The sequence below is a fragment of the Diadema antillarum genome, unplaced genomic scaffold (assembly GCF_040938485.1).
Source record: "Diadema antillarum isolate AM-2024a unplaced genomic scaffold, OU_Dant_1.0 seq00000330_RagTag, whole genome shotgun sequence".
Lineage (NCBI taxonomy): Eukaryota > Metazoa > Echinodermata > Echinoidea > Diadematoida > Diadematidae > Diadema > Diadema antillarum.
In genome coordinates this window covers 101740-113463 of record NW_027271347.1, presented here as the reverse complement: position 1 = coordinate 113463, position 11724 = coordinate 101740, and the positions used below count along the sequence as shown (strand labels likewise).

General features: G+C 37.3%; 1 protein-coding gene across 1 annotated transcript; it reads right to left on the bottom strand.

The window, feature by feature from the left end:
• Positions 1–381: 381 nt before the first annotated feature.
• LOC139730729 (myosin regulatory light chain 12B-like) lies at positions 382–11241 on the bottom strand. The gene is made up of 6 exons (XM_071641594.1): positions 11154–11241; positions 6119–6223; positions 5443–5518; positions 4539–4640; positions 3737–3815; positions 382–2659 (listed from the first exon to the last, which is right to left on the bottom strand). Exons 1-6 carry the CDS (start codon positions 11154–11156, stop codon positions 2491–2493), a joined length of 534 nt encoding a protein of 177 aa, XP_071497695.1. The 5' UTR covers positions 11157–11241; the 3' UTR covers positions 382–2490.
• Positions 11242–11724: the final 483 nt, after the last annotated feature.

Genomic DNA, 11724 nt, shown 5'->3' with positions numbered 1-11724 from the left:
AAAAAAATAATAAAATGGTGTGACTTTCGACACACAAACACACGAGCACACCAAGAAATAAAATTCGAAAAAAACAAACAAATCTATCAGCTACCAACGCTTTTTTCACTTTACATTGCATTTCCGGCCTGTGTGCTATGCTTAGTGTTTGGGAGTCCGGTACGATATATACCTTCTCTGCCGATTGCACAAAGTCTATTGAAAGAATTAGCAACAGTAGGAGGGATTTCAGAGCGAAATCTAGAGACGAGAGAAAAATGAATGAATAAATTATACAGACATAGATCAAACCGACAGATTTTTTTTTTCTCATAAGACAATGATAACACTTCGATCCGTGCAAGGCATGTGGACGAGAGTTCGAAGTTGTTGTTCGTTTTTTGTTTTTGTTTTTGTTTTGTCTGCGTTTCTGTCCTTTTTATGTGTGAAGAATGGTTACACGTATTGACAAAGCACACGTCATTTTTTTAAAGAATGTTCTTCGTTTTAAATTATGGGAGATTAAGAGGAATGCCGAAATGAAAGATACGGTAAGAACTGATGTACGTTTTACTATCCGCTGATTGCTACGAGGTAACGATATAATGTGAGCCAAATCCGTCATCAGGGGAGCAAATGACAAAAATTAGCCAGATTTGTCACAATTTAGATATGTTTTTGATAGATAAGCAATATATGGTAAAGGATTATAAAAGAGTGATGTGAACTTCTTTAGATTACAAATCACGTATAAAAGCATTACTTTGAGTTAGGATATCAGCGTCGTCGGCGAAATTGCCAAATCTCCAAACATCTACCAACACCATCAACGTTTCATATTTCATGTGATATATTGTATATAATATGCAACGGAAATTAAAGACAATTACACAACAAAAACATACGAGATACATTGGCATGAAAACTTCATCCAACGTATTTATTATTCAAATGTTGTGTGCTTGAAGGAAAGGCACTTGTTTGCTGTGAGGTATTCTAGATCAGTGTTTGCTGTCTGCAAGACAATATTGACCACAGGAGTCGTTGAGCGATAAATGTGTCTTTGAGAATAATGTTGGATCTGACGTTTTAACTTCATTTTTATTTGAATGAAATGTACAATAATTTTGTTAACATTTATACATAAACCATAATGACATTTACAAAATATACGTCCCACTAAAGAAAACTGCCATAAATAATCATAGAATAGAAAAAAATTCCACCTCACACACCAACTATCCAACGCACCCACTAGACATAGTACGATATGACATCACCATCTTTCACGTTCACGTAAAGAACCCGATTGGCCTGTTGTTTTCGCAGGAAAGAGTAGTTGTAATAAAGTTCTCAATATTTAAACAATCTGAATAGATATAAAATCATATTGGCGTGTTCCATTCAGAAAGAAATGAATAACTAAAATGATAGATAATGTTACTATTGACCTGTTTTTGTTCATGCTACAAGTATCCTACCAGTAAACAATGATGGAAGCATTCGCATCGTTCATTCAAACTCAAATAAGCATTCGCACTGGCGATGTAGCTAGAAAGAAAGTGTTCCTTTTTGATAGTTGGCAAAGAAACAAAGTATAAAATCATGTGTTGTTTAAACTGCACGCAAGTTTTCATTCTAATCAATGACTTTCAAAGAGGATTCATGCTTTTGAACCAAGTATAAGCTGGAAAACCCAAACCACCAGTGTTATAATCTGGTGTGGTGTAACAATCGTCCATTTTGTACCTGCAACACTTTGTACTCGCAGCGCTCGTTTCTCGATATCTTTAATCCAATGACTGATAACACCAACTACTCTTGACGTGACAAGCTATAAGGTACACGTCAGACCGACTTCCAGTCATTCATGTTTGCTTCCACATTTAAATAGCGTGGAACAGTGGACTTGGCCTCTTGACCACGTGCAGTCGTGGTTAATTCAGCAAGTGAAATGGTTGATGAAGCTAGATGAACGTGCATCGAAAACGCAGCGAAATTTTTGCAAAGAACAGAACCCCCTTCACATAAAATCCACCTCTCCCAACTCACTCAATCCTCACGCAGCATAACCAACTTTGATCCAACAAATTACTAAAAAGAAGGCATGTATACAATGGAAAACGATCAGTTTCTGATTGACTTTGTGAAAGCGGTTTGGATTTGTTTTCATAGCAAGATGTAAGGATGACGCCATTTTGTCTTGATAAATTTCCATAAAGTTGTATGACATTCTAACTCATATCAACCACGAATGGAATAACTATTTCTGTTTTCCCATACGGTCTCTTCTCCTATCTCTCTCGATCATCAGAAATTGAAGACAAAGAAGAGATAACTAGTCAGTCCTGAACCTCCGCAAAAGTGTCCCGGATGCATTGGAAAATTCCAAGAGCATTGGGCGCCAGCGCTCGACAGGTGGGATGACGGATTGCTTGGTAGGTTGGATCAAACATCGGCTGCTGCGTGGGAAGAGAGTGGTCGTTCCCCGATCGACGACGAGCGACGAATTTAGCTGCCTCCCTTGACCAGGTCCTCGTCCTTGGTACCGTGCTTGATGATTCGGACGAAGGCGCCGTAGTTGAGGTTGCCCTCGTCGTCGATGGGGGCGCCCTTGTAGGCCAGCTCGACCTCTTCCAGCGTGAAGTGGTCTCCCATCGACATCAGGATGTCTTTCAGACTGGAGCAGACACAAACGCACGAAGAAATATATGTGCACGGTTAGGAGGTTTGTGGAAATTATATAGGAGCCATCGTTGAGAGAGACAGATAATGTGGACATAGGAAGTAGTGTATGCATTTGCCTGACTGTCTGTGTGTGCTTGTTTTTATGCGTGTTTGTACGTGTGTAAGCGTTAATGGCCGATTGCACTTGAGTTATAAATGCTGTGCCGATGTCAGACTTTTCACGTCAATCGCAAAAGCTTGCTGTAACAATAAGAAAATACACTTCATTACGATTCAACTGCAGGGAACAGTCGGCTGAGATACAATCAATACTAATATTCTACAAAAAGGACCGGGCCATCTATATGGAGAATTTGATGACATTCAGTGACCTTGACAACGACGAAATAGTTCAGGGTAATGATATGATGTTGAAGAACATAATTACGTTATAGTACTTTTCAGTATAACTCAACTTTGACGTAATCAGGCAAGTAAAACCTAGTACGTGTATGTCCAGGAAACAAACGCAAGTCATGAACTCTAGCATGGAACGAGTGATAACACAAAGCAAAATGAAAAGTGCTGGAAACATTTGCTATAGGATTATACAACCTGCTGTTGGTATATTTTTTTTAAATTTTTTTTATTCAAGTTCCATATTCCACATTCCATATTCAGGCTTCATATTCCATTTGATTTCGGAGTAAAAATATGTATAACACAACATTCAATTTTAGACATAATTTCACAAATGTATAAGGACATGTAATAAAATGATGTGTAAATATGAGGAACCTACTAAAAAGCAATGCTTGTAGGATGTAGGTTCCAAAGAAACAATATAAGCGTTTAGTACGACATGCTAATTACGAAAGATGACGAAACACAAGTGAAAATCGGTATGTCGAGATAATAATAAACTCTACGGAATGTACAAAATAGTTTATGATGTTCAAGGAAAATAGTTTATGATGTTCAAGGTTATGATGTTCAAGGAATGTACAAAATAGTTTATGAGGTTCAAGGTTATGATGTTCAAAGTATATAATACTTTTAAAAAAAAAGAATGAATAAACTTTGTACTTACTAGTCTTCGTGTAGGACTCCTGTCTGTTCTTCGTCGAACAACTTGAACGCATTTAATATAGTTTCTTCCGGATCCGTACCTGCACAAGATTGATAATAACAAAAGATAATGACTTTACTGCATGTACATACTTAACTGTATTACATAATCGTGAGTCCGAAAGTCATCCCTATGCCCCGAATCAAAGTTTTGTGATTTATCGTATTTTGGTCTAGGTGGTATATAAATGAGCACTAACCTGCAAAACTCGGTAATTTAACACATTTTGAGATCCCCTATGGATCATCGGGGTAGTAACACTTGTTGACTTCCAGACGTCCACCGTTCATCACGCCGTACATGAATTATCTGGACTGCACAGTTATTTATATGGCAAAATGTTGACATTTAAGGTCCTACAAAAAGGGGTTATTGAGGGAATTAAGTAAAATTGAAAATCCCTCATGCAGGAAAGGGTTAAAATGTTCATTAAACCCTTCATTTAACCCTTCGTGTGCTTTAACCACCGATTTCAGAAAATTCCTTAGTATTGTACACACCGTTCAAAAGCCCTGCATGGTACAGAAAGAGTCAACCAAAGTCGACATAGTTTAAATGCAATAAACACTCCAAAATGGTTTTATGAAGAGTTATAATTGACGCTGTCGATTTCTATCATAAGTCTATGGCAGCCTGTGTATTTTAGTAAGGGAATTTACAATCTTTTGATAAAACTGGGCCCATCACAGATCTGTTGTTTGGTCAGGTACACCCGCATTCAAGGAATCATGTATAGAATGCCTTGATGGTTTCCGCAACTCACCGTTTAACCTTTCACCAAATAATGTGAGGAACATGGTGAAGTTGATTGGACCTGGAGCATCAGCCATCATCTCATCCAGCTCTTTGTCGCCGGGGTTCTTACCTAGAGCAACGAAGAAGGCAAGAGATAGTACACTGTATGACGTCATCTTAAAGTGCAAATCGACACAACGTTCAAATGGGTTCATCAAACTGACCTGTGATATGAAATAAAGATATTCACAAATTTTCGTCTGTTTTTGACGTATAGAAGTAATAAAATAAGGTACAAATGAAATATCCAGAAACAATGATTCATTTCACATTTTTCTGTATGCAAGCCAAAAGACGGGTTTGGAGAATATGACATCACCGCCTCTTCTAATCGAAACGTGATCAGTGTGGTATACAGACACATCGCTATATATGATATACACACTGACTGATGAGTAGACCGGTTCTGTAATATATTCAGATTTTACGCATGTTTTGTTCACAGAGGTTGCCCTTAACAACCACTACCTTGCCGAAGGCTTGCCCGACCTAGCTGCAGCTAGGCGAAATTTAATGGGGTGGGGGGGGGGGGGGGAGGGTGTGAATGAAATGTTTGGTTACTATACAGGCTATTAGAAAAGAAACATCCATAAATTGTAATAAATTGCAGAAACTGTCAATTGACTTTGAAATGGTGACTCCTATTAAATTTCTGTGCGTAAAATTTGAAAGTGGTATCATCTAAAATTTGAACGAACATTATTTTGTGAACGTAAAGTTTGTGGCAACAGCAAACCTTATTTATTTTTGTTTGGCTATGATTCCTTGTGTGTTCTTTTTTAATGGTTTCTTTATGTTTGTGTTGCATTAAGAAATAAGAGATATCAAGTATAGGGAAGGAGGTATAGGGCCAGACTGACTTAAGAACTTACCCATGGAAGCCAACATGTCGTGCAGATCTTCCTTATCGATGAAACCGTCACGGTTCTGATCGATCAGCGTGAAAGCCTGCCGAGTGTGAGAGATTGAGAATAGATTCAGAGTGCATAAGGACAACGGCGCGACGCTAATAATATTTAACAATTCGTAATGTATATTACTGGGCATACACTTCAGAGTCGAATACACCTGAATATTCCATCTCGTTTTGTACACGCGTACTAGAAACATTAATATTTGATTGATATTAGATCTTTCACAAAAACGTCTTCGGAGCACAAGTCACACTTTAAAAGTTTGAATTGCTATTTCATCAAAACCACGCGTACAAAATAATAGCTTTGAATGTTGTTTGGTATAGAAAGTTGTTTTCAAGAGGATGAATGGGGATGGGGGTGTTTTCATCTTCTCTGATGGCAATATTGACCAGGAAAGAATAGGCTTTTCTATAACCACAAACAGTCTATTTGGCCTACTGTTTTTGAAATTCCATTGCTATTGCTATTATCGTCGTGAAAAATAAATCTACGGTAAAGCGTCAAAACTAATTTCATTTCCCTTCGAGACTTAGCACATACATCAATATTCGTTCCATTGGTAAGATGAAGGCTCATAATTTTTTTGTCCAATCGTAGCGCCACATAAGATAAGACAAGTATGGATTATTACCTCTTTGAATTCCTGGATCTGAGATTGGTCAAACATGGCGAACACGTTTGAGGTCGCACGCTGGGCGCGCTTCTTGGTCTTGGATCCTCCCTTCTTTTTGCTTGCCTGTGAGGGAACAGAAACATAGAAAAATTATCCATCGTATAGAGCGTTTACAAAATGAAACATTGATAACTAGCGCCAGAATCAAAAGCCAAAGAACCAAGTGGCAACTACTAGTATGGCCAATCAGTGACACTTATAGGAATGCGCGTACTAGTATATGATTTTCTGAGTGATCCATTTTATGTCGCATAAATTGAGCCTTTTGGCAGATTTTGACAGTCAACTTGTGTCATTGTTTTCTCAGAATGATTTGCGTGTGGAAAATGAATATTGAATATGACTGTATTATGCCTATACAGATGTGTGTGTGTGTGTGTGTGTGTGTGTGTGTGTGTGTGTTTGTAGTTGTGACCATAGTTATGGTAGCATAAGTTATCATATTATGTTGCCATAGTTACCCTCTTTCTTTCTCTCTATATCTCATGTGGTAGTTATCACAGAATGTGCGCACAATGATAAAAGTCACCATGGGCGTATTGCGAAGATTGACGGATGCTGTGGTATTAATTTTGTCCGGCGAAATGTTCTTCGACAAAGATATAGGCCTAAATTGTGAAAATGGTTTAACAACAGACTCAGCGAAAAGCTTCCCAAATTCATGATGGTCTTGCTCTGCATACAAAATCCCTATATCTCGTCATGGTTGTCTCTGCCACTTAAAGATAATTATTTCATCCCCAAATTACTTTAGAGCATACTATTCCAGGCAACCCGTATAAGTGAACGGTCTGTCAGTTTGGTGATAATGATAACATGCCTCGATATCATCATTTTGACCAAGATATCGCACGACGAGCTTCAAGAAAAGCTTGTAATTCCTTGCCGTACATTCCGTAATAGAAATTACAATATTTATATCGCGCATTGATTATCCGCCTGTAAAAGCCTGTATAAATAAGTCTGTATTACATTATCATGATTCGTATCACGAAATAAAAATGTATGCTTTATTTCATCATAAATGTGTTTATTTCATTTTCCATGTTATATAATTTTGTTCTTCAAAAAATTGCAGAAATCAAAAAATGAAATGAAACTAAATGTTTTCTGTGCTTTTAGTATCTTTATTCATTTCAACATTATTGTAAAGCTCAGTAAGCACAGTTACACTCAGGTGGAAAAAAAAAAACAAGACTAAACCAAATCACATCAGTCTGCATTGTACGTTAAAAGTCACTTAAACCGTTGTTCGAAAATCTGGATTATTGTGCTTAAAAATGCGTTTCTTGATCGAATATACATGCACTAGCAGGAAAACTAAACGATTTGTTGTGTCAGTATCATTTAGAGCACACTTGATTTGGAGTCTTTCATTTTAAAGTTAGTAATGATTACAAATACAGTGGTTCCGTCATGCTTCTACGTAGTTCTTTTTTTTTTTGTAATTTCGAGAACGTCGCACCCCCTCCCCCCTTTGTTGACGCAAAGAGGCTGATCACACGCACACGCACGGCATGCATGCTGGTCAATATTTGAGAAAAGTCTTGGCAATGTTGTCAGGAACACGGGAAAAATAGGAAAAGAGACAATCCATGACGTGTCGAAGATTTGTTGAGGTACTTCAAAAAAGGAGGGATGAAAAACCATTATCAAAAGATTAACCAAACAAGACTAGCAAACTTGTGTGCTCTATTGCGTTACGATAATCTTTCAAAACTAATTGATAGATGGACACGCATATAGAGAATGAGTGTGTAATGCGGTATTAACTAACAAAAAAAGAAGAAGAAGAAGAAAAAGAAGAAAAAAAAAGAGGTAGAAGACAAAGACAAAAGCAAGAAGACCAAAATAATGGACTCGCCCAAGGATGAGTTTGGTGTAAGATTCATTGACAAGGGTGCGGACCGGATCCCTTTAAGGTGTACACTCTGACCTGTGGCCTATAGACAGACCTAATGACATAGTGATGGCGTTAGATGAACGCTCAAGTGAATTAATATGTACTGGTTGTACAGTAACTCTATAAACCATGTTAACAAAGCAATATCAGCATCAAGATGGGAATAAAGCTCTATTTTGGAGTAGTTCAACAACAGTCTACATAGCTACTTAAGAACACATCAGGAGGGGGTGTTTTGATAATATGAGGAAAATCAAATTAGCATCGTTATGAAACTTAATGTGGCAGGGGGAAACAGAAAAGAAGAAGTAAGAAGAAGTAAAGACTAAAATAATATGTCAAATAAACAGATTAGTCCCTAATTTGAATTAGTGAAGTCTTGGGTCGAGTTGTTCTTATCGCAACTGTTTGACAAACAATTGATTAATCCTTACATAAAGGATTGATTAATCCTTTACATAAAGAGAAAAAAATCAGGAAGTCATTGGAAGTTGTGAGATCAAAATGTCTTCTTTTCTTTTTAACGTCAAAATCTTTAATATTCCTATCATTCGTGGTCGATATTGGGTAGAATATAAAATCTGTTTTTATAATTACGTTTCCAACAGTATATTGATATGAATACACACATAACTTCGTTTGAATAGATATACAAATTCATCAAGAAAGAAAATATGTCCTTGATTACAGCAATCTGCAACCAGGCTAACAACGGCAGCTGCACATCTTTCGCAAAATTCATTAGTGAAGAAGTGAAAACAGAAATTCGTGTGTTACAAAATGATCATCTAGCCAATGTGTTTTCAACCTGCATCTCAAATAATCTGCGTTCAATGCTTCAAGGGAATTCATTAAAAAAATTTTTTTAAAAATGAAAAAACATCAAACAAACAGATATGAGCATCACAACTCTAGCAGATTGAAAACAATCGTCACGAAAAAATAAGAAATTCTTTATTATAAGTTGTATATTATCATGATAGGAAGAGGTTAAAAAATCAGTTCTGTAATACTATGCAATTCAAGCACAGCATAGTATATAGCGTTCTAAAGTCTTTGCCAGTCTTCAGATTTCTCAATATTAGATGATAAATATATTATGGACAAAGAAAAAAAGAAGAGAGACTTTCGAATGATCAAACAGAAAATATTGAGTGGTGTGAGTTCTAGTTAAGTGTCCAAAGGAAAATGCGCGGAAATACACCCTCGCACGCACAGTGACACACCAATAGTAGACAGAGAATGGGAGAAAAAAGAGAAAGAGAGAGGAAGAAATTATTATAATTGTAATTGATTCGTTTAATCGAATTTGATTATCAATCACATTACGTGGTTAATGTGGGACGAAACTAAGCAGAGTGAACGAAAACAGAACAGCAGTTTCAAATGTTGCAGAAGACTTGAATAAGAATATCTGATGGCACCAGTTCATTTTGATCGTCATCATGAATAATGTTATATGATAGGGTTGAAATCATGGAATGTGGTAATTATGAACATATGCACGCAGTGACCTGTTACCATTAGGATATGCTTATAATTTCTTTTTTCATCTAACGCAAAGTATTGCAAGAGGATGCCCTTGAAAATTCTAGAGACTGGGTTTATGTTTAGTAGGGAAAAGGTTTCTAGTAAACATCGAAGAGTACAATAAAAAAGGATTGAATATCAAAAATTGAGAATATCATAATTGAGAAAGCGCAGTGCGGTCGCACGAAGGTGAATAATATATCTCTGTAGTTTCGTTCTGGCGCTGACTTTAAGTAGATTGTAATTTCAAAACCTGAGGTTTCGGCCACAAAAATAGGGCTTGGAATGCATTTTCTAGCAGCATGTGGCATTAATGGGCACCAAATGCAATGTAAATGTATATTCCATATCGTGACTAATTGGCAAGCGGCAGATGAAAGTGACACGGGGGAGTCTAGGCCTGTGACAAGTCTGGTACAGCGCGACTCGCATACCTCACATTCCAACACTCGGTGTGCCTGAATATGGAAGTATGGAATGTGGCTATTGTGAGCGCACAGCGCACATGGGTTAGTCTCCGGTCAAGAACATATCTATCATTTCCTACTGATCCGTAGTGTCTTTCAGCAAAAGGTATGTATTCATGGAAAATCATTGCCAGATTTTGAGAGTAAAATTTGAGACGTTCTGTGGCAAATAAAATTTGACGATTGCCATTATCAAATGTTCTGTACTTTATCGCAAATAAAATACGTCATTCTTACAGATTTTCTTTTCAGTACACTTTAATGCATCATTCTGGCTTATTGTTTTCTGTATGAACATAAGCAATATTATTTAGGCTAGAATAGGGCATGATATTCGTGATATTCATATTTGATATTGACATGATGCACGGATATAAGTGACATCGTTAGTTAAAAAGAAAAACCCGAACCGAACATTAAGATATAATTGTAACAAAGAATCCTGTTTGTGCCATGAGCGCTAGGTAGGGGCCTGGTGCTCTATCGGATTTGGAACAAGGCCTTTAATCACCACGTAGGTTCCTATACACCCTTGGCACAAAGCAGAATCGCAATGGCCATCGCTTGAAAAGCAGATGACGTCAGAATGGTTGGACTTTGACATAGATTTATGCGCATATCAAAGCTGTTTGCCTATCATTGAAATATTTTGTTTTGCACTATATCAATATGACGAATCGAATAATTATTGTTAACATAGTCAAGTTCAGTGGTGTAGGATGTAAATGCGGCTAAAATTGATGGCTGTCTCTCCAATTATTGTTAGTCATTAGATTACTTCGAGTGATTATCACCTATTCAACCGCCATGAATCAATGTTTTCGTATAACTGTGGCAGCTCTGCCGTGTTCAGAAATATAATTCATACATATTTTGAATTCACAATTGAGAAAATGTAAAAATAAAATGGCTGAAACAATTATGGTGAATTTTGTCAACTGTCTAAAAAAAAGTCAGACAAATAATGTTCGTCTATAACCATTCATCATAAATCCATCCAGTTTTCTTTGGAAATAACGGAGAGGGGCACACGGAACTTATAAACATGCATGAACAAAGAATGATTCTAATAACACTGTGGAGCAAAACTTACCATTTTGGTTTCTTGGGCTGTTTTATTCCGAGCAGGAGAACGAACTAGCTGAGCGCCTTACCAATCGGAGATCCGTGACGGAGTGAAAGGTGCGCACGGGGCAAGGAGCGTCACAAAAACTTTGGTCCTCTGGACTCGTCCATTCTAGGCGTAGGTAACACCCACATACACTCAGGGATGTGTTATCGATGAATAAATTTATTATAAATCTGCCAATATCGTGGTAATATTTAGAGATAATGAACACGGCAGCAATCGTGTGTGATGTATAATTGAGATATGTAAGAGATTATCTTAAATTGCAATAATATGACTTCCTTCACTGGAAATGTGACGAGTTATCCCAAATCGACATGGTAGGCCTAGATGAGCATTGTCACCGGCCCAAACCATATAAGGCGAATCGGGCGAGATGGTACTGACTACTGCATACTGTATCAGGCGCTGAGAAGTTTGCGGTGGTAAGATGGAGAGGAGGTGCTATGCGCTGATAGCGGACAGTCTGTTTAACGACGAGGTTGATGAGAACGATGTCGGCGTATAGCAAACATAATGAAGAATGGGATGGCCG

Bases quoted from the DNA above. Each gene is read 5' to 3' on its own strand.
- LOC139730729 (XM_071641594.1), bottom strand. The intron at 4,641-5,442 runs GTAAGTTCTTAA...TCGTTGCTCTAG, and splicing joins CGACATGTTGGCTTCCATGG to GTAAGAACCCCGGCGACAAA. The intron at 3,816-4,538 runs GTGAGTTGCGGA...AATCTTGTGCAG, and splicing joins ATTTGGTGAAAGGTTAAACG to GTACGGATCCGGAAGAAACT.